The following is a 24,503-nucleotide window of genomic DNA, read 5'->3' as shown; positions in this document are numbered from 1 at the left end:
CCTGGGATGGGAAAAGATTCAGAGGTTTCGTTGATATGGGAACTGGCATCACTGATGATGACTCTCTGCCACATGCAACTGATGTTTTAGTCCTCATGGCTGTTGCCATAAATGATTGCTGGAAAGTACCCTGTGCGTATTTCTTTGTAAATGGTCTTAACGCGGTTGAGCGCGCTAATGTAGTAAAAATCTGCATTGAAAGACTTCATGCTGCTGGTGCTAAAGTCGTTTCTGTTACTTGTGATGGACCTCATTACCACTTAACTATGTTTTCAGAACTGGGTGCATCTTTAGATCTCACTAAACTGAAAGTTTCGTTTACACACCCTTGTTGTCCTCAGCAAAATATTTACACTATGCTTGATGTTTGTCACATGTTAAAGTTGGTCCGAAATACATTTGCAGACTGGAAAATGCTACTAGATGGTGAAGGTCACAAGATTAAGTGGCAATACATTGTAGATCTGCAGAGACTTCAAGAAGAAGAGGGTTTGAGACTCGCAAACAAGCTCACGAAAACACATAACTTATACAATATTGGCAACAAAAAATGAAAGTAAACTTAGCATCACAAGTGCTAAGCAGTAGCGTTGCCGATGCTTTGCAATACTGCACAGAACATTTACTTCTGAAGCAATTTCAAGGAAGTGAAGCTACCGTAAAGTTTATTCGCATTTTGATACTTTATTTGACATGCTGAACTCCCGCAATCCTATAGCAAAAGGTTTTAAATCGCCTTTGCGCAAAGGAAACAAAAACATCTGGATTCCATTTTTTAATGAGTGTTTCAATTACATCCTGCAATTGAAACGTGCAGACGGTACTCCGTTGTGCAATTCTCGTCGAAAAACAGGTTTCTTAGGTTTCCTAATTTGTATTGAAGCAGTGAAAGGTCTTTTTGCAGATTTGGTTGGGGACAACGAGCTACCCTTAAAATATCTATTGACTTATAAGTTCAGCCAGGACCACTTGGAACTTTTCTTTGATGCAGTTCGATCAGCAGGTGGTTGCAACAACAATCCAACGTGCCAGCAATTCACTGCTGCTTTCAAGCGACTCCTAGTAAGAAGTCATATTAAAGGTGGAAAAGGAAACTGTGTCAGTCAAGAGGATACTGACATTCTGTATTGCTTGACTGACACATGCAATACAGACCAGGGAGAACTGTCTTTAACCACAACATCTTTGGTGAAAAAGTACGATCTGCAGAAGAGAACACCCGCTCAAATGGATCATGATTATGCTGACATTCCAAACATTTCCGTTTTGTCAGTTTACAAAAAAGCTGCAATTTCGTACATTGCTGGTTATGCTGCCAAAATGTGCGCAAAGATAACGTTATGTGCAAGGTGCCGCTTTGAACTGAGTTCACACACTTTACCTGTTCAACCCAGCTTCTTATCGTTTAAAGATAGAAGTGGACTTTTTAAACCTTCTTTCAGTGTTGTATATATTTGTGAGGAAACTGAATTATGCATTAAACGGTTACTAACTACCACAGCTGGGAGATTACCTCTTCGTTCAGGCATTGTGGAAGCTATTGCGGTAGCTGTGCTTGGAAATATAAATCATTCTAAGTTATTCTCACGGATCATGTGTTTGAATGCACCGTTACCGATAATCACATTTTTACGCTAGTCAAAACTGTGTCCAAATGTTATTTAAAAATTAGGTTTTACCACATTGGTAAGGAAACCTGCAAGCAAATACAAGGCAAATTGGTTCGTAAAACGCTTAACAAAACAGTGCTTTTCAAACACCAATAAACCACTTCCTTTCGACATCACATCAGTATTGGTGAATATTTAATTTGTTTTGATTTTGTTGAGCTATAGGCCTACGTTATAGCCGCTATAATATAGCGTATCATTCGCTTAGGTTTGATGTAATAAACTGTTTGTTGCTATTTTTACAATAGGCTAATCATCAGCTCAGCTGTAACGCCAAATTGAATACGGTAAGAGTTCTGCTGAACTGCTGGAAATGATGCATTCAGTGTATCGTATACGTGCTCTCGCATCGCAGTGTTTTTGCTTTATATTATAGACTGTATAATTCTGTGCAATTTAACACATGCTTTTATTCATTTCATAGATGAATAAAACCTCTATTACACCAAAGTTCTAAATTATAGTTAACAAGTTAGTTTTCTGCAGAAGCGCAACCAGCTCAGAAATGTTATCGTTTACAGCGCAGCTTTCACGCGAGTTTGAGACACTAACAATGGCCGCCGCCTTTTTTCAATTTCTTCAATCGAAATACGAGAAGCGCAGTCTAGTTATAATAAGATGTCTGTGATTTAGTTGGAAACGTTTCATATTTTTATTTTTTAAGTTTAATTGGGTAAATTTTCAGTTGAATTGATGCAATTTGGTAAATTTTATGTCATTGTAGGTAGTTATATTCAACACTCGACGTTGGTTTAATGTTTTTATTGTAAAAACACAGTAAAGTTGTCAAAAAATCCATATCCATTCCGCCCTATCACCTTCTTTCCGCCGCTTTTTTACCTTCCTTTTTTTACCCTCCCAATAATAATAGTTGCGTCCGTTTTGTGACGTCTTATTGACCAGGGAGGCGGAAGCGGATTCTATAGGCTACTTTCACCCAATATCCTATAGAGTGGTGAGAACACTGGAACGGCAATCGAAGGGGCGCCGGTTCGACACCGCTCAAGAGCATGCGGCTGTGTCTTTGGCAGGATACTTAAAGATGTGCCTGAAGGTGGACACGAAGATTGGCTTCCTTGCCTTCCTGTCCACTTAATCTAAATCTTCAACTACCGGGTTTAAGCCTGGATACGACAACAACAACCCAATATCCTATATTATATCACTTACAAATTGTTTGTCCAAGTAAGCATACGGAGTCATTCAATGCCAAATGAATTATATTGTCCGCCCCTTTAGCTCAGTGGTCATGTACCCGGCTCAAGTTTGACTCGGGGTGTGCGGCTGTGCGCTTGAGCAACACATTTTCAGGACTGCTCTTCATTCTACGGCAGCCAGTAAATGGAATAATTCCCTGTCAACAACTCTTGAACAATTGGAAAACTTTACTCTGCCAATCTCGGCAACCGGCCCTGTGTCAAGAGCCTCTACAAGTATCCAAACTACCAGGAACAACCAATCAAGGTTTTGCCAGTATGAGGATAAAGGTTCAAAACGAACCAACATCATGTGTTGTGGATTTTGATGAATTTTGGCATACTTGTAGGTGTCACAGCAATAATTTTGACATCCGGAATGACCCATGGCCTACAGAATCCTCGATTAAAGTTAGAAAGGGTTAAGGTAAGGGTTTGAGTTAGGAATAAGATTGGCTGTGGCTATATTTACACTATATAGTGTAACAATAGCCTCAATAGTGTTGCCAGATAAGGAATTCTGCCCTAATTTGAGAAAAGTTTAAAGCTGTTGACAGGGATATCTAAAGAAGGGGATACGAAGGCTTTTATTACGTCTGACAATAGAAGGGCTTTCGTTTGTCGTAAATAATCTGTGTTTATCGTAAAATGACAATTGGCACCGATAGTAGTTTAATAAATCTTGTTATGATAACTTGCATTGCGCTATTAGCATCAGGCCTGGATATTCACAGCATGCTCATGGTTGCTTGTTAATTCAACTACCCATATGCTTTCTTTACATCTAGCCTACTGCAAAGGCTTTGTTAAAAAAAAACCAGCTTACTGGTAACTTTTCAACTGTCTTTGTAAACAAGTATTCTTTAAATATGCTCTACGTAACATTTGCTAACTGTCTTCTGTAGCTCATTGTACCAGGTGCACTACAAAACTTTCTGCGATTTTAATAAGAACCACATGTTTAAAGCACTACAAACTACCGCCCTGGTAGTGTCATGAGAATAAGGCAATCGCTGCTAGCCTTCATATCCCCTTCTCTAGATATCCCTGGCTGTTGAAAACAAAAACTTGTATTGTATATATAAATTTTTTTAGTCCTTGGAAGATCAAAACCCTAATCTTATTCCTAACTCTAATCCTTACCTTAACCCTTCCTAACTTTAATCTTAACTCTGGCAACACCTGATTGTGAAAAAATAGCCACTTCCATTAAGATTAGGGTTTTGATCTTTGCCCAAAACTAAAAAAAAATTTTCAAAATACAAGTTTTTGTTTTCAACAACTTTAAACTTTTCTCAAATTAGGGCAGAATTCCTTTTCTGGCAACACTATTGAGGCTATTATTACACAGGGGTCGATCTTAACTTTTTTTTTCACTAGGCCACCGGACTAGTTGCTCTCCGTTTTCACTAGCCCGCACGATTTTTCACTAGTCCGACCAGTTTGTACGATTTTTCACTAGGAGCATCAGTTCGTACCTTGAAAAGATCAAGAAAAAAATTAAAAAAAGCCGAAGTCGCTGATTGCAGTTTCCGCAATCATTTTAAAATTTTCTCCCTGAAAAGATCGAGAGAAAAAATAGCTCAAAACCGAAGTCCACTGATCGCAGTTTCCGCAAAAATTTTTCCGCAGTTTTCGTTAACTCTTACCCTAATTCTAACCATGGAGTAATCTATGCTTTAACCCTAACCCTCGCTGATCGCAGTTTCCGCAAACATTTTCCGCAGTTTCCGCTAACCTTTACCCTAACCATAGAGTAATTGTGACTTGCGTTACGTCAGAGCTCTCGGGCGCCGAGGCGTCCGCTACATAGTCTATGCTCTAACCCTCGCTGATCGCAGTTTCCGCAAACGTTTTTCCGCAGTTTCCGCTTACCCTAACTCTAACCATGGAGCAATCTATGCTCTAACCCTCGCTGATCGCAGTTTCCGCAAACATTTTTCTTGTTTAAGGAAACTCCAATCAGCGACTTAGGCTTTGTGCTATTAAACTACGATCAGCGACTTCGGCTTTTTTTAATTTTTTCTCTTGATCTTTTCAGGGTACGAACTGACTGTACGAATGGTTCAAGGTACGAACTAGGTTGCACCCACGTTGAATCAGCATTTGATCACGATATATCAACAACAAAAAACGTTAATTTCGCTAACTGTTGCTTGCTGGGATGCTGGCTTCGTGCTGGCGACCTGCAGGGTTGCCAACCTGTCTTCACCAAAAAAAGCCAGACCTAGTCACAAAAAAAGCCAGCAAAAAACAGCTGAAAAAGCCAATTAGTATTCATTAAACACACACCAGGGATACCTAAACAACCGGGATGCGAAACTCCGTTTGACCGCTTAACAACAGTAGGGCTAACGCCAAACGGCGATGCAGCTGTTTTTAAGCGTATATCTGATGCAGAACTTTCTGCAGTTTCTGTTTAAAACATGCTAGAAACACTAATACTGGCATTACATAGACTGGAAGCAATATTGGTTGACTACATTTTCTTTTACACGATCAAACTATTACAAACACAATAATTCAAAAGTCAAATAAGGATGAAAAATCACTTCTTAGAAAATTAAAAACACATAATAACAAATCGAATACCAAAACCTAGAGGTTTAAGCGGCAGTTTTGTTGGAGCTGGCACTCGTAACTTTTCGAAGCTTTCTAGCCATCATTGCTGGTGCTTCATGTTTTGGTTCATAGAGCCGTTTGAGTTCGTTTTTGGCAAAACAGTTACAAACTATCTCCAAAATTAGTCCAAAATTACAATGTTATCCTACGCAGTTACGGCGTAGCATAGCACAATAATGGGAAGACTCATGTGCAACATTTTTCACTGCTGCTATATGCCGAGCGCTGATTAGCAACTGACATCATTTTGGATTTGGCCAAGTTACAGTTCCTAAAACTGCAATGAGTAGTCTTACCAGTACAGAATCTTACCAGCCCACTACCTGCTTCGGTATTGAATTTGTGCTGGTCAAGTAGGCTACTAACTAGCTTGTTCGACCTAATCTGCTGTAGCTTTTAATTTATTCTTGTGATCTTCCAGTACAGCAGTGAATAGGAACAACGAAACGTGAACTGCTGTCTAGCATCTGCTTACTGTTGACAAAATCACATGTCACCGCGAAGTGCGCACTCCACGACATGAAGATAGCCCTACTGTTGTTACGATCAAAGTGGATAATCCGTTAGTTTCGCATCCCGGTTTGTTTAGGTATCCCTGACACACACACATAAAAAGTGCACAACCAAACAGTGTCCCACCAAACTTTGACTTCAGCGGCAACGCAGAAACCTAGTTAATGAAAAGACAAGCAACTAGAAAATTTTCTAGTTTCGGCTTCAAAACGAAATTCGGTCGGACACTACAACCAAATATAAGGTAGAAATTACTGCTCGAATTGATGCAGACCGAATTTTTTTCCTAAAAAAAATCGCGAAAGATAAAATTAAGCCAAAAAAAGCCAAAATTATGTTGACTTTTTATTAATTTGACAAAAAAATCGATAAAACATGAAAAAAATAAGCCTTGGAAGCGAGTTGCAAAACAGCCAGATTCTCAAAATCTGGCTTCAAAAAAGCCGAATTGGCAACTTTGGCGTGCTCACTACTACCACGTGTCTAGGGAAAATGCGAGAAAAAGTAGTCACGTGCTCAGTTGACCGACTTTGCAGCCTTCTTCATGCAATTTCGCCTCTGGCAAGCAAATTTCTGCAGTATTTCAGAGTGAGAGTGACCAGTGCCGGATTAACCATTAGGCAAAGTAGGCACGTGCCTACAAGGCCAGTCAAAAATCCAGGCCACTTTAAAATCAGTAAAAATTTAGTCATGTTTTTAAAATACTGTAATTATTTTCTAAACTAATAAGTATATATTCATCTTAATAGCTCTGTTTTTCCAGATGAATTGAAGGTTGCAAAAATCGTAATTTCGCAAAAATTTTCCATAGACTAGTGTTATGGTGCAATTGAAGCTGTGACTTGTGAACCGTTTCTTATCGGACGTTTTATGCTTCTTAGAAGAAAAAATGTAAGTTGTTAGTTCATTATTGATATGAACTTTCTCGGAATGGCCCGTTTCGGCGAGTCCGATTCGGCGAGTCCGATTCGACTAGGCCGATTCGGCGAGTTCCCTATTCGGCGAGAGCCTTTTTCGGCGAGTGCCCTATTCGGCGAGTTTTTGAAATTTTTAAAAGGAAATTATCGGGTACCGTAGCCTAATTACAATTGCCGTTTTTACATCGTTTTAACGTCGCTAAACGTTGAAATCGTGCAGAAAGGAATAAAAATAAAATGTTTGAACTATTAAATTAAAATTCGTCATGTCAGTTCAGTTATTTTTGACCATCATATCAAAAACAATACACGTCAACATAGCAAAGGTAGAAGCGACAATGCACGTCAACATAGCAAAGGTGTAGAAAAAGGTAGAAGCGACAAAACGCGAACGTTAAAACGTGCTTGTGACCGAAGTAAGTTATTGAGTTGAAAGAAATTTGGCAAGGTTGCATCACCTTCAGAAAAATTTAAGATATAAAGGAAAAATAAAACAAAGAAAATGTTACAAAAAAAAAGAAAAAAAATAACGTTTATGTCTATAAGTTAGTACTTTTGAATAGTTAAAATCATAGGCGCCTAACTATTTTTTTGGCCGTGGGGGCGAAAGCGTGTTTCATCAGCAGCAACGTAAATTCAGCGAAATGTCACGCAGATTGATGACGTAATTATGTCGTCACACTAGGATTGCTTATATTGCCACACTCGGAGTTATCGCTACGTTCGACCTACCGTTAATTATTACTATATAAACAAAGCTCGACCAAAACACATGCTATGCGTCTGCGTTGGCTAGCGGTTGATGGACTGCGACTCTTTAAGCTAAGCGCAACATAAAGTTTAGCAACGAACTAGATTTATTAGCATGAAACAAGAGACGAAAAGGTTTACTAAAAGGTATACTGTAAATAAAATGAAAATACTAACTTAATCATATGCTTGAAAATATACCTGTTGAAAGCAAAATCATTCATGTTTACATCAATTCAACAGCACGTCACCTTTAATAAATTTAAAAGTTGCTGACATCCGTAAACAGCCCTTGAAAAATAGTTACAGAGAGACGTTTGATTAAGTTTTCGACTTGACATTGCTCCCTTTTCACTACAATATCGCAACTTATGGCTGACCAGCTTTCAAGTTTCAATTCGCTGTAATATGCCAGTTTTCGTGTTGCAGATGAAACAAAAGATGCGCATTGCGCATATTCCCCGCCTTTGATCGGGTTTCTATGGCAACGGACGTGTGTGCGCCATGCAGTTTGCGCGAGTCCGTTGTTGTGTTGATTATGCCGCTTGTGCGACTGTGGGCAGTGCGGTTTGTACCAGCCCTTGTTACGTTGGTTAGTGGTAACCTCGGGCCGAGACTTCAAGTTCATTTTCACAGCAACCGATTCACTGCCGCGACAATTCTCTGCAGAGGTTTCGACTTTCGAAAGCGACAGCGAGGCTGTTTGCAAGCGCATTAAGTTAAACGCACGCTGCGTTAACGTAGCAAATTATGTTGTTTTTGGGTGCATTCAACATCTGATGACATTAAATCGACGCAAAATGGTAGATTTTTGCTATGTCACAGGCAGCAAAATCAGTCATTTGTACATTGATTCAACGTCTGCAGACGTTAAATCAACGTAAAAATGACAGCTTTTTTTGTCTGGGGTGTGATTGTAGCATCGCTACTCGTTCTAGTGATTATTTATTGCGAAGCTGTTGCGGTTTGCATTTAAAAATGTTTTCCTGCTGCCGATCGCTAGTTCATCTATTGTTTTATGTATCAATGCCGCATAAAAAGTTGCTCCCACGCGGAAATATGCGTGGGGGCCTGGCCCCCACGGCTTAGGCGCCTATGGTTAAAATGATTAGTTTGGATCAACAAATGTGTGACGTACACTCCTACAGCTTAGATTGAAAGGAAATTATCGGGTAGGCTACCGTAGCCTAGTTATCCCGACCAGCAAAAATTTGTTCCAAGAACCCAGTTAGCCTAACAGTTCATATTTACATTGTAGTAACAGAATGAAAAGGCTAACCAAATGTGTGGCCTATCGTTTTAACGTCGCTAAACATTGAAATCGTGTAGAAAAGGGTGCTTTTGCTGACTAGGATACGTTGAAACGGAGAAACATTTACAGAAGCCCTACGATACGTTGCATTTTTAAGATAATGTATTCAGACGTTGAATCAATGTACAAATGAAATGTTATGCTAAATGGGTTCTTGGAACAAATCGTAGGGCTTCTGTGAATGTTTCTCAGTTTCAAAGTATCCTAGTCAGCAAAAGCTCCCTTTTCTACACGATTTCAACGTTTAGTGACGTTAACACGATAGGCCACACATTTGTTTAGCCTTTTCATTCTGTTATTATTGTAAAAATGAACTGTGTTCTTGGAACAATTTTTTGCTGGTCGGGGTAACTAGGCTACGGTACCCGATAATTTCCTTTCAATCCAAGCTGTAGGCCACACATTTGTTGGTGCAAACTATTCATTTTAACTATTCAAAAGTACTAACTTATAGACATAAACATGATCTTTTTTCTTTTTTTTTGTAACATTTTCTTTGTTTTATTTTTCCTTCATATCTTAAATTTTTCTGAAGGTGTTGCGACCGTGCCAAATTTCTTTCAACTCAATAACTTACTTCGGTCACAAGCACGTTTTAACGTTCGCGTTTTGTCGCTTCTACCTTTTTCTACACCTTTGCTATGTTGACGTGTATTGTTTTTGATATCATAATCAGAAAGAAAAACAACTGAGCTGACATGACGAATTCAAGAACGTTTTAACGTTCGCGTTTTATCGCTTCTACCTTTTTCTACACCTTTGCTATGTTGACGTGTATTGTTTTTCATATGATGGTCAGAAATAAAAACAACTGAACTGACATGACGAATTTTAATTTAATAGTTCAAACATTTTATTTTTATTCCTTTCTGCACGATTTCAACGTTTAGCGACGTTAAAACGATGTAAAAACGGCAATTATAATTAGGCTACGGTACCCGATAATTTCCTTTCAAAAATTTCAAAAACTCGCCGAATAGGGCACTCGCCGAAAAGGGCTCTCGCCGAATAGGGAACTCGCCGAATCGGACTAGTCGAATCGGACTCGCCGAATCGGACTCGCCGAATAGTAGCAGACCCGAACTTTCTAGCCTAATGTTGTGATTTAGAGCAGGGTGGTCTAACCCAAACGCAATGCAAAAATCGTAATTTCGCAAAAATTTTCCATAGACTAGTTTTGTGGTGCAATTGAAGGTGTGACTTGTGAACCGTTTCTTATCGGACGTTTTATGCTTCTAAGAAGAAAAAATGTAAGTTGTTAGTTCATTATTGATATGAACTTTCTAGCCTAATGTTGTGATTTAGAGCAGGGTGGTCTAACCCAAACGCAGGCCGCATGCGGCCCGCGGACATATTTTGTGCTGCCCGCAGAGCACTTTTGATGCACAAGAAACCATTGGGTACCACAAGTTTCAAAGTGCTCTCCAGGAAATCTCTGGGGATGCTACTCAGAATGGCAGCACACGAAATGAAGCAGGTGCATTGGCCAAACACATGAACAGTTGAACACCCTTGAAGTTGCCCTAATGTGCATACTTTGGAACAATATTTTGCAGCGCTTCAATACTAGTAGCAAGTTGCTTCAAAGTTTCACTATCAAACTGACACTAGCCATTGGTCTGCTGAAGCTTGGATAAATTCTTGGATGAGTGCAGAGAGAATTTTGACTGTTATGAGCAGCAGGCACGTGATCGCTGTGGCAGCAGCATATATAAATCTGAAAGTCGGCGAGCACCAAAGCGGCAGAAGCATGTCAGTGATGGAGCTGCTACAGATGATGTGGAAGGAATGACGGCCAGAAAAAATTTACAATCAACAGTACACTATGTAGTGTAAATATAGCCACAGCCTAATTTTAAAGTATTTGGTAGTTAGATTTAGTTATAGTTTAGTCTGTCTTCATTTTGATCATATCATATTTTCTTGCAGGAAAATTGTCAAATAATGCCTTAAAGCTTTCCAAAAAATGAATAACTTTCACAAATTGACACTTGCTATCAAATCAGTAAGTAATTATTTGAATTTAACAAAAAATATTTAAAGTCTGTACTGGTAATCTTATGATAGAGACTTCTTGCTACGGTATGCAGATGAAATCAGTTAAACGTATATTAGGGTGTGACAGCCGCCCCGACCTTTTCAGAATTTGCCTACCTTTTTTTTGGTGGTGAGGTTTTACCTGTATAACATTCCTGTAAAGTTTCAAAAGAAATGGTCAAGGTTTAGAGGTGGCCCGTGGCCACTAAAGTTTTTGGGGGGTGCGTGATGCATTTTTAGGGGTGTTTTTGCTATATCTCGGCTCCTAGACATGATAGAAGGTCGTGCTATAGCTCAATCGATGCAGAATAAGCAAATTTGTATTAGACTTGTGAAGAAACTATTTGCCTAAAATGTGTAGTTTTTGAGTTATTTGAGAAAAACCCGTTTTTTGTAAAAAATTTGTGAAAAATTGTTACATATGAATTGAATGTTTTACCATTTTCACTTTTTTTCTTAGGAACACCTGGAGAAGTACAGAAGCTGTAACTCTTCAAAGTTTAAACTTAAGTATATAACCTCATGTTTTGCTTTGTTAGAAGCATAGAAACTGAACACTAACATGGTGTTTAGGCTACTGTTTATGCAATTTCTATGGTGGTAAGTGCTAATTTATATTATATGCTATGTCAAAGTTTAAAGATCCAAGGTATTATTTGCTTGACACAATTCCTGGTGAAGAAAATAAGGTCATTACTGGTTTATGACTCCCTACTTGTAGTCAGGTCCTGCTGTGCTTTCTTGCTCATCATTCCACTACAACAAATACCTTGAGAAATGCTGCTAACGAAGCTGTTAAAGCAGTACTACCCTTTTACGAACATGCAAATGATGCAAGAATACCTCACTTGCAATCTCATTAGATGGCGGAGGAAGTGATTAAGCTGTTTAATGAAAGCTATCCTAAAAAGAGAAACCAAGTACAGGATGGACGATTTACAGCAACAGAGAATTAAGGATTACAAAGAGAAACTAAACTCCACAATAAAGTTATGGCCAAAGAATGTGTTAGAACTTGAGTAATAAAGAAGACAAAGCATTTTTACTGAGTATGATGACAGACAGGGTTGCAAGTATGAGCAGTGTTGATATGGTTCTCACTACCACAGAAAGGAATGTCAATGAAAGTAAGGAGTCGGAGAAAAAAGGAATGTTTAAGACGAGAAGCAGCTGAAAAGCCATTTCATATTGTTGAGGATGATGTAGAGTAGACAACTAGACATTGAGGATCAAGATGATTATGAAGAGATAGCTCACTGCTCCCAACAGGCCACACAAAAGGACTGTGAAGACTGGTACAGCAGCATTCTGGCCACATGATGACCTCAATTCTTCCACAGTAGTGGAAGCAGCTGTACGTAACCGCATCAGCCCTCCATCTTAAGCAGCACTTACACAGTCTTACATTACCGCTACATGAGGTGATGTTTCCAAAGTTAATCTCAGCTACAGAACAGCTTACAGGTAGGAAAGTTAACATTGCATTTAATTGTAGTGTTTGTTAATAAATGACTTCATTCACTACATCTGTTATCTTGCTTCAAAGGTACAAGTTGCAGTCAGTGGTTACGATAGCTTCAAAGATAAAAGAATCGTGGTCTCCTCATTCAACTTGTTGTATATTCATATGTGCCATGGTGGCTAACCGCTTCTGTGTCAACTTCTGCTCCTTGCAACGACCTAGAACTTATCAACAACCTCCTTGAGCATAAAGAAATCGAAAGCAGTATGGCCAAAGCAGCTCTTAAAGCTCTAAAGGGGCACATGTGGTATCTTAGTGAAGAACCTATACCCCTTACCCTTTTCGATAGCAGTGTGTCTGACAAGACAAGGCAAAAAATTGTTCAAAAACTGACAAGCTTCGAAGATCCTGGACATTCTTTGAAAAGAGAAGGAAGTGATTTTGGCAAACCCTCCCTTCCTTCCGTTCCTACAAAACCAACAGATGACTTGAGCTCCTTTGTTGGAGAAGATTCTTGGAGCTTCTTCAGAACCTTGAGGATTGATACGACCTTTTTAAGTGTTGGTGTTGTCGATTGGTGCCAGAATGGCAGCTACTGTGAAGCAAGGAAACGGGTTTCAAATCTTTGTGTTGTTAATGATGCAGCAGAAAGGGGTGTCAAACTGTGCCAAGACTTTATTGACACTACTAAGACACAAGTTTCATTTCAAAATGTTCTTCAAGTAGTTGAGAACAGCAGAAATTCTATGCCCAATCAGCGTAAACAAAAGTTACATCCATCTCGGAGTTGGTTTCTTACATTGTGATTTTTATCATCGCTGTTCCTCGCTCTCAAATGTATTTTGTGATTTCGTTTAACATTAAGTAAACATGTGAGTTCATCATTTCATTGATTTTCCATGTGTTTTAACCCAAGAAGAAAAGATGCTATGAACATTTTTCTCACAAATATGCAAAAAACGGGTTTTTCTCAATAACTCAAAAACTACACATTTTAGACTGAACATTTGTTCACAAGTCTGATATAAACTTGCTTATTCTGCATCGATTGAGCTATAGCATGACCTTCTATCATGTCTATGAGCTGAGATATAGCAAAAACACCCCTAAAATGCATCGCTCACCCCCCAAAAACTTTAGTGGCCACGGGCCACCTCTAAACCTTGACCAATTTTTTTGAAACTTTACAGGAATGTTATACAGGTAAAACCTCACCACCAAAAAAAGGTAGGCTCTGTGAAACCAAGTTTCAAAAATCATGGGGCGGCTGTCACACCCTAACGTATATATATAGTATATACTACTTAAACATTTTATTTGAATAAGATAAGATTTAGATTCTATTTGAATAAGACCTTCTGATGGTCCGTTAGGTGAAACAATTTGTAAAGGCTTCAGATAGTAATAACTATATTTGATTTACTACTTAAACATATCAATCGTTTTATTGCATCATAATTCAAAATGCCAAACAAAAACTATCAGTTTAATGTATCCCACTTAAAGGAATATATCGATGGTCGAAAACCAAAAAGTTGTAACTGCATTTTTACACTTTGGAGTAAAAGGCCAAAAAAACATTTTTTTATTTCTTTTATAAATTTTGTTAATGCTTTTGCTTTGAGCATTAATATCTGTAACCATAGTAGTAGATAGCCCCTTAAAACTCATGTTTTTTTCTGGCAGCCATCGTGGCCTACTGAGAGCTCCTTCTCGGTGGCCAAATCTGTGTGCTTGGAGGCCAAAATACAAATATCGATAGCACAAGTAAATAGAATTAAACTTGCAATGATGCCAAAATAATCACTTGGTGTTGTTGAAGTCTGGGCGATGTACTGCTATAGAATCGTTGTACCACGCAATAACTGCTTTATCGGGATTGTAATCCGGTATTGCGGGACCATCTAACGACACTAAATTGTTTCAACTGCTCGCTGCTCAGTAAATTGTTTCAACTACATATATACCGCCTTTCATAAAATCCAACCATTTATACCCTCATGATGTCACCATTGAAGGTGTGAAGTCACTAACCCACAGCGGAAATATTTCTCAACTCTGAAGACACGTGTTTTCCCCTCGGATGTCAACTAACCTATCCAGACAACAAAATCCGTCATTTTTACATTGAATCTACGTTTGCGGTCATTAAATCACGGTAAAAATGACGAATTTTGTTGTCTGGGTAGTTCTCCTTTTTAACAACGATTCAATGTCCGACAACGTTGAATCGACATAAAAACGACAATATTGCAAGCCGATGTAAATTAGCACTTCGGATTAACACTTTGTTAAACTAAACGTCGGGAATTACAAACAAAACTTATAGCTGGTGATCGCAGCTGGATATTTTCCATACAATAGCAAATGTTTCCACACAATACAACAGTGGTGATTATGACGCGCTGAGCTAATTCTGCGTCACTCTTTGATACTAGTATGATACTACATATTTTCAACAGTTAATCCACAATCTATTGCGAAACTAAATAATTAGCTAGAAGAAACCAGCGGTCAAATTGGCCGACTGAGGAAGTAGTACCGGCGGCCATTCAAGCACTACTTAGCGGCCATGGCCGCCGGCTGCTTTAAAGTGCAACTGCACGATGACTTTGACCGCACTTTATCTGAAAGAGCATGTTTCAATCTATAAATACCAACCTCGCCCTTACTTTGTAAGACTATATTTATCTCAATAAAAATTATCAAAACTATGGTTGATTACTGAAAAGTTTGGGTGTTCATCAGGACAATTATCGTTTCTAGCACTAGTTGCTACGTTCATCTGATGAAATTGAAAGTAAAATTAACAACAAACAAGATGGTTTATTGCTTCACTGACGTTTCGCACACCATGACAATGCGCATCCTCAGAGCGAATAACATACAAAATAAAATTTCACCAGGTTATATACTGCAGTGCGATTGAAGGCAAGAAAAAATAGAACACGCAATATTTAAAAAATTGGCCAATGATGTGTGAGCGGTTACTTTCCTCGTTAAATCACGTAAAAACTTCCAACAATAGACATAAAAATTCGAGCGGTGACGACCAACAGAAAAAGTGCGATAGAAGGCAAGAGAAATAGAACACAATGTTTTAAAGATTGGCTAATGATGTGCGGTTACTTTCGACGTTAAATTACGTAAAAACTTCCAACAATAAACATAAATTCGAAGCACTGAAGACCACTAGAAATTCGAGACAAATTAGATTGCAATAACGTTTCCAACTGTGTTTAAGTGGGCTTGAAGCCTGCACGTCGAGACAATAATGATTTATAAGGTTTTGGTAAAAAGTTTCCGTCGTTCCGGTTGAGTACATTGCAATGTTTGGATGTGATGTTGATAAAGCAACTTTCTGCGGTGGTGCGTTGATAATAATTACTTTCATTTTTCAAAATTTTTGTTTCGGACCAGTTAATTTTGTGATCCTCTTCTAACATATGTGAGCAAAGGGCTGACTTTTCATGTTCCATATTTTTGACCGCTCTGCGATGTTCTTTGACCCGGGAATTTATACTACGTTCAGTTTGGCACTTGTATTTCACGCGCTTGTATTTTTGGCCACGTTTCTGTAATGGCGGATTGCATTGCGCAACACGCGGATTATGACGTCAGTTGGAGTCAGACAGAAGCGACAATCGCTTTTGCAAGTCCTTTAGTTGTGTTTGTTCTAGAGCAGTGGTCGGCAACCTTTTTTAACAAATGAGCGATTCTGTTACATATTTTGGCAGAAATGACCAGCTGAGAGCCACAAAACGTAATATATGTGTTTCAAGTAGATCAGACCACAGTTTCTTTGCTACCGAACAATTTTTTTTTATGCCGTCATCTCTATCTGTGTACGGCTTTCCTCGCTTACAATCTATTGAGCTGCCACAAAACTAGCAGCATTGGTGTGGCATGGGGCAGTTATCCATTTATTGAAAGCTTCCTTACTCTGCTCCGATCTTTGCATAAGTTCCGGTAGCCTACTGCCTACTTTAACTAATCTCCAAAATGGGAAAATGTGCAGCAAAATTAATGCTCTATGGCTGTTCTGACAGTGCGTTTTGAAGTCATTTATTTTAGGATTTTTTCCCACATAGGCTATTAAGCATGCAGATATGCCAACATCATTTGCATTGAATGCAAAGTTCATGTTTATGTCCAATTGTCTATGCTGAGTAACATCTCTGTTTTCGCCTAAAACTTTTCTCTTTTTTATTTGTGCATGGATACTCATAAAAAAAGGGTATGATGTTCAGTGTTCACTCCAAAAGCTGTAAACTGACCTGATAAAGTCAAAACCTGGATAACAAACATTGTAAAAAAAAGTATATTATTTTCTGACAAAGTATCACTCGATCAGAGTTGGCTCGTTGCTGCATCATCTTGCACAACTGGTAAACGACGTTGTTTTTTTTTTCATTATTACAGTCGAACGCATAGGCTATACCAAATCATGTCAAATCTGGAGGGAGCGCTTCAGAGGAGCTAAAGAGCCGCAAGTTGCCGACAACTGTCCTTAAGGAAGGAGTTTTTTTTTTTGCTGCTTCGATTTTGTTGCACGTGCTTTTTATGTGAAAGCAGGTAGTATAGGCTCTTTGCAATCTCAAGTTTGAAAAAAATAAGCCAGGTCTGTTGACTTATCCATTAAAATTGTTGGTTAAGGGACAGACCAAAGCTGTCATAGGCCCATGCGAGGTAGTACGGTACGTCTTAACCAATGTTATGTGACATTCGAACTACGAAATCGAGCAGTGTGTAAGGGTGCTTAACGGCATGGCGGAGAGCACCTCTTGCATCACTGTGTTGGACGAATCCCATGTAATGGTAAATCCAGCAGTCCTACGACCTACAAACCTTCTTCAGGGTTGATAGGAAGAATTGGGAAAAAGATGGCAAGCTCAGAGGACGCGATGGAATGTTGTCAAATGAGTGAGTTTACTTGAGCTTGTTTACTGTTCAACAGCCTTTCAAGAGCTGGTTGCGTAATTGTTCCATTCATTATTAAACGAAGCTGTTATATCTCCCAGGCAATTCAGGCTGGTCGCTTATAGGCACGTGCTGGAGTGGCTGTTGGTGTTGGATGGAGAAGTTCTGGGCAAGTCGAACAGGGTCGTGCTGCCATCCTGCATTGTTTCTTTCATCCGCAGAAAGTACCCCAGCGACGATGGAGATTATGCTGGGTTCCGAAGACCAGTGTTACCATTTTAGTCTTTTTAAAACGAAATCTGGTTTAGTTGCAATCGTTTGGTTTATTTTTTTCGATTTGGAGTGTTTTTTTGGTTTGGTTTGTTTTCGATTTGTGTGTCGTAATGCGATTTGTCATCAGTATTGTATGTTGGTTTATTCTTTTAGTTTATTTCTGCTTCAATTTGGCTTATTCTGGTCTTTTTTGTTTAGCTTCATGTGTCGTAATGCGATTTTTCATCAGTATTGTATGTTGATTTATTTTTTAGTTTATTTCTGCTTCACTTTGGTTTATTCTGGTCTTTTTTTAGCTTCATCAAGAATCTAGATTATTTTTAAAAAACCTAGATGCCAACACTGCCGAAGACAGTCCCAATGAATGCTAAAGCGTTATCGCATGATAGTCGACTGTAATATGTCCTAACTTACAATACAAAATGTTTTCGATATAACCAAGTTTGCCTGTTGTAATCTACGAAACTAGCCTTCGGCGATGGGCTTCGCAAACCACTCCTGGCACACAGGCATGAACAACTAAATTTGTATAATGCTGGCTGAAAGATGCGTCTTCATTATGGAATGGATGCCTTATGAATTTGCGCATTCACTAGCAACTAAGCCTATCTCGGCTAGTTTGGTCTCCACTAAGCTCGACTCCAACTGACGTCATATCACTAGGTGGCGTTGACGAGTTTACCACTTCCAGGTAGCGTGAGAGAGAAGCGCTAGAGAGCGTGGGAAAAGGGTCGGTTTCTCGGCTGTGGGCCTCAATTGTAAGGAAGTGAATTTTTTAACAGGTACCGGATGTCATGGCAATGGATTCTAGCCAATATTAATTCGATCGTGCAGTTGGTTTTAAAAAGGCTTGGTTTTAAAAATGCAAAAAAGGGAATTTCTCAAAATTTCACTTACGACTTTCTTCTTTTCGACCGTCGATATCTGCTAAATGTATCAGGATTTGCTTCTCGTTTGCTGTTTGCATACTTCATTCATTTAATTGTATCATTGTTTTGGGCCACATATGTATATTGTTTAAGCTGCAGAAATGAGTGTCGCTACAAAATTTATCAGTAAGCGAAAGGATGTCCTTTGTTCTTTAGCACAACTTACTGACATGTGCAAAAGTGAAGTTGAAGGAAATAAGATCTCTAGACAGATACGTGCCATCAAAGGAAAAACAAATGACTGTAATCTCATGTGCAATACATCACGCCACAAAAATCTAATCTTTGCACAGCTGGACTTACTTATAGCAAAAAAAATTGACAAATATTTATATAATAATCACACTGCAACAGATCTAAAAATAGCATGCTTGAAACAAAGACACAGACAGTAAAAGTTCTTGTGATGTCACAGAGATTGTTAAAGATACAAGGAGTCTGATTGCCACAGTTTATGGAAAAATGTTGTAATTGTACAACATTGTTTGTCGTATCTAGGCTTACACCCGGTGCTTGAAGATTTAGATTAAGTGGACGGGAAGACAAGGAAGCCAATCTTGGTGTCCACCTTCAGGCATGCCTTTAAGTGTCCTGCCACAAACACAGCCGCATGCTCTTGAGCCATGCATGCCCAAGCGGTGTCGAACTGGCACCCTTTCGATTGCCGTTCCAGGGTTCTCACCACTCTTGTACAACTGATTGCAAGCAATGCACTGTGTTGTGTAACAAAGCACTGATAAACTCTTACAAATTTAATCAGACTAGCATACAGTTGTTAGATTAAACCACACAGTTGTACTGTCTAATGCAACTGAGTTAATACACAGTTACACACACATTCCTAACAATAATGTCTGTTAACAATAAACCTTTTTTCTGAAGCAATTTGGTTAAATGCATCAATCGGATAATCGTATCAAAACCTCTGGCTAATGGGTGATGCTAATAACTGATTTTGTCTATCACAAACATATCAAACCAAACATCCACCCTGATAGCTCAGTTGGAAACTTCAAAATCAAGCGTTGCTGGTTCGACTCTCCGGGTGTGCGCTTGAGCAATGCATTTTAAGGACTCCACTCCATTCAGTAGCACCTAATGCATACGTGCCGACTTCATGGAGTGACGCCCCCCATAAATTTATGTTTGAGGGGCAACAAAAATTGCTATTACAACAAGTGGTGTTTCAAAGATAAAATACTTTGCAAAAGAGATATATCATTTAAATTAAACAGACGCGAAACAGCAGCTGATTGCATGGCTTTCTCTGCGTGAATTACTCCTGAGATGCGCACGCTCACAGTGACAGACTGCTTATCTTCTCGCGCGTGAGGAGTAACCTCAAATTCAAAACGCGTAGTATCGAAAAAGCGACTGTGAGGTTGAATGTTTATTCTCATTTCACAAATTATGCAAACGTCCTTTAGATTTTCTGTGGCTTCAAACATGAAATCGATTTCAGCAAATTTTATCGAGTTGAAACTACGACTCAACGAACAATTACATGAATACAGCTTAGAGTTAAAGAAAAAATGCATTTTTCAAAACTGTCATCCGTGTTTTGCTTCAATAAGCACTGTATTGATGTATATATTGTGAAAATATGTACAATTGTACATCTCGTACACTCATCAATATACACTCCTGCACCACCATATCGCCGCTTTAATTCAAGACTGACTTAAGTCCACTTTTCATGATTTTGACTTTTTTGCATTTTTTTCCTAATTGGACATAAACCCATATTATGAGCAAATCTGCTAAGCTGTACCTGCCTTAAAAACAGAAATACCATAGGCTTATGTCCACATATTTTTCCAAGTTTCAATTCCATATAGACTTATGTCCATGCATGGACACAAGATAAATTTTTTTATAAAAAATTTGGATTTAAGATATTTTTTTGGACTTATGTCCAATGACTATCCATGTAATTTTAGTTGTAAGTCCATGTCCAATTACTGGCAAGTAGTGAAGTTTGCATTGTATCAACATCATAATAATAACAATCACTTTGCCTTGCAACAAAGCTATAGCAGTTGGCCTGCACTTCAACTGGCAGCATGGCAAGTGCGGTTTAATTGAACAAGTCGTATGCACATTATATCTATGCGTTCGGAGCTTTAAGCAACTTTCAGATTACTGCAATATGTCATGTACAGTTGTACACCTGTACGTAAGATACGAACAGAAACCACACAGTCTTGCCATGATCTCTTAGGGAATACATATTGTATACCAACATAGCATCAGAAAAGATTGTTGGTTATACCTCCTAGCGAGGAAACGCACTTTCATGACAGTACACGAAAGAATCAGTCATTTGTTTGCCACATCTTTAACATTTTTTGAACAATCATTTCCACTTATAGCAGAGATGCACAGAATGTATATATATTGAATGGTGCAGTGAACGCAAGTTTCAACCAGATAATTATTCCACATATTACCAAGTATTAACCCAACAATTCCATCTGAAATTTCACAAACCAAAGAAGGATCAATGCGATAGCTGTTTTGTTGCTTTTGATAATACTCCAGAACATCTTGTTACCGATCAAATGAAAGCTGATTAACAAAAACAACTTGCAAAAGAGCATAAAAAAAAAATGAAGAAGGAAGCTTCCAATAATGCATCTGTTCTTACTGCAGGATTCGATTTCCAGAAAAGATTGCATTCACCTCATGGAAAACCATCTTCATTTTATTACCGTTTAAGGTTGAAAAATTACAACTTTACTGTGACTAATTTGAACTCTATGCAAACTGCTTGCTTTTTGTGGAACGAATGTCATGCAAGAAAAGGTTCTTGTGAAGTGGCATCATGTCTTCTTAGTTTTTTATCAAAAGCAAACACCTATGGTGTAAAGAAAATTCACTTGTTTTGTGATCGATGCTGTGGCCAGAAAAGTAACTGCATGGTTTATATCATGCTGGCTATTGCTCTCGAGATTCATGGCTTCGATGAAATCACCTTGAACTTTTTGGTATCTGAGCATAGCCAAAACTAAAATGACACAGCCCATTCAATCATAGAACGTGCTGCAAGCAAAATGACCATTTACACTACTGCACAATGGGAAAGTTTGATTATGACTGCCTTCAAAAGGCATCAACCAATTGATGAATGCATGCAACATAGTGATGTGATTGATTTCAAATGTTCAGTTTCCGAAAATGATGAAAGCCAATGTCAATGATTGCAATGGAGAAAGAATCTACTTGTCCAAAATCATGTAACTAAAAATCACCAAAGCCGAACCAATAACATTTTTTTTATAAAATACAGCTAACAGTGAAAGCACATTCAGAAAACTAGACCTAATTTTCGAAAATACAGGAAGACGAAGCTGAGCACTACCACTATGCCAAGGTTATATAAATCATTTCCTGGCACTTCAATGGATAAGAAGAATGATTTGAAAAAACTCTGCCTCAAAGGCTTGATTCCAATTCAACATCATGACTTCTTTCGAAATCTTCCAGTCACTCCCAACAAAGACAGTATTGAAGTATAATTTCATAAACTAGGCTCAGAAGTAAGTGACAGCGCTTCTTTGCAGACACTTTTCATTTGAAGTTATGCATATTGATGATAACAACATCAAGTCAGCAATGATAACGCATCATTCTGTTATGTCCAGTGAACTCGTCAAAGCCATTACGCATTATGGTGGTATATATAAGTTGTTCCAGTTCCAGTAGTGAAGTGAATGAAAGTGCATTGAATTTAGCAAATATGATAGTAATGGAGTAAATTTAATAAGAGGATTGTGCTGGTGAATTGTAATCGAGTTGGCAATAGTGGTAATTAATGAAGTGCATTGGATTTGAGAAACAAATTAAGTGCAGTAGTGACTATGTGCTATACAGTAGTTGAGTTAGCAGTGGTAGTTGTTTAAGTACATTAAATTTAATTAGTGACTGAAGGTTCAATTGCACTAACTGTATGAAACGGCAACATGTTAATTGAACAGAAAAAGATAATTCAGCACAAATACACAGCAGTTTTACTCTCTTTTGGGAAAAAGTTGCAAATTCACAGTTTAGTGTAAGAGTTTGTTAAGAAAAAGAGTTTTTTGGAAGAGTTTGTGTCGGTGTGATTAAATAATTAAATTTGTGATAAAGAAATTTTGAACATCAAAGTTTGAGTAAAAATTACGTTATTTTGCTGTATGCTGTGATACTTTACCTCTAAAAGTGATTCATCAAATGAAAATGAATGATGCTGCACTGGTATTAAACAATTCATTCGTGTTTTTCAGCATGTATGTACCTTAACCTTCAGGATAAATTAGACTTATGTCCATTTACATAAAAATGAATCAAAAATATTTCGGAGCAAGAAAGACTTAAGTCCAACAACATACAAAAAAATATAAATGGCACCACCTAGTGGCAAAGTATTCAGTGATTTTTGTAGACCAACATATTGCCTATCACTGGTAAATAGTAAGTCTCTGTGTGCACATCCATGTCAAAGAAATTTGTTCGCTTGTACAGTCAAGTGCAGTTATTGGCAATTATCTCAAAACGCTAAAAATGGACTTAAGTCAGTTTTGAATTCAAGCGGCGATATATACTCGAGTATAGGTCGATTTCGTATATAAGTCGAAACCCTACTTTTGAGCTGAAAATCGGGAATATTTCCTTCTGCGTATAAGTCGAATAGCTTATTCCCGACACTACCATTCAATAGTGCATCAAAGTATTGGCATTGATATACGGTGAGGAAATTTCAAAGTAGAGCATAGAGTAGCTTACGCTGCTGGAATAGTCATGAAACTATTCAGCCAAATTAGACGCGCTATTTTCATCGCGGTCTTCCCCCTGTAAGATCAATTATGATTCAACAGAATGAATTGTTTTGTTTGCAATGTGTGAAAATCGATAAAAGAATGCTCTTGGTTGCAGATATTGCCTTGCCGGCATTAACGACGACTCTTACCGCTATTATCACCTAGCCAACCTGACATCATTGTTATGCGGCTGCTAAGGTTTGACATCGACTTCACCAATCATGGAATGTAACGTAATAAGAACGATTATATCCTACACGCAAAAATAAAAAAAATGATCTCTTAAAACAGCTCCTTCTGCTGTTTTGTCTCGTGAGCTTTGCATATTGCTTACCATGTGCAAGAAATCATTAAATTCGAAAATTAAGTTTAAATCACTGCAAATAAACGTACCGTATTCAAAACTTTTACTTCGGTCGTCGCCATTTCACACTCCATAATCTACGTCGGAAATGAATTTACCGCTGCGTTCATTTTGAAAACTGCCCAACTAAAGACAACAGCTTGTCCCGTGTAAAAGTCAAACTTGTCTTTTTGAAGTGAAAATCACTTGCGAACATCTCGACCTATACTCAAGTGTATACGGTATACGCCTACGGCAAAAGACTATAAAGACTTCGATAAAAAACAGAAGAGAAAACACTTCGCCGTTGTTTACGTTGAAGGTGAGTAATCAGCAAAACGAGGTTAATAAAACTGATAGCGGGTTTCCACTCTGCTTGAGATCATGATTTTTTGCGTTTTATTTCGATAACTTCATTCTGACTTCACTGTGTTGTTATTCACACGCATGAAACGGATATGAATCGGCTTGTTTTCAAACTTCTAATGAAGAGCTAATAATATCAAAATTTTTACGACTAAGTCGTACTGCATGCATAAAACTAATCGCTTCAAGCAGCGGTTCAAATAAGTTCAGTTTGCGACCTAGGTGTCAATATACACAAGACAGTAAGCTTAATCAAAGACTATTTTAACTGAGTAAAATATAGTGTTATGGTTATGACGTCATCACCTTTCTCGCCCCCAAGATTTTTTGAAAAGTCGGCGCCTATGACCTAATGGATGGAATAATTCCCTAGCAAAAACATTTCAACAATCGG

The 24,503-nt window shown here is 38.3% G+C and overlaps 1 protein-coding gene across 1 annotated transcript in view; it reads left to right on the top strand.

Moving 5' to 3' along the window:
* Positions 1-3,239: 3,239 nt before the first annotated feature.
* The window catches only part of LOC145767362 (uncharacterized), a 60,030-nt gene continuing 38,766 nt past the window's right edge, over positions 3,240-24,503 (top strand). Inside the window, exons 1-2 of the mRNA XM_082579174.1 lie at positions 3,240-3,293; positions 10,910-10,985. Of these exons, the coding sequence (XP_082435300.1) occupies positions 10,947-10,985 (39 nt within the window). The 5' untranslated portion in view covers positions 3,240-3,293; positions 10,910-10,946. The remainder of the gene's footprint in view (positions 3,294-10,909; positions 10,986-24,503) is intronic.

Source organism: Aplidium turbinatum, chromosome 3, assembly GCF_918807975.1.
Source record: "Aplidium turbinatum chromosome 3, kaAplTurb1.1, whole genome shotgun sequence".
Lineage (NCBI taxonomy): Eukaryota > Metazoa > Chordata > Ascidiacea > Aplousobranchia > Polyclinidae > Aplidium > Aplidium turbinatum.
This window is presented reverse-complemented; position numbering and strand designations above follow the sequence as displayed.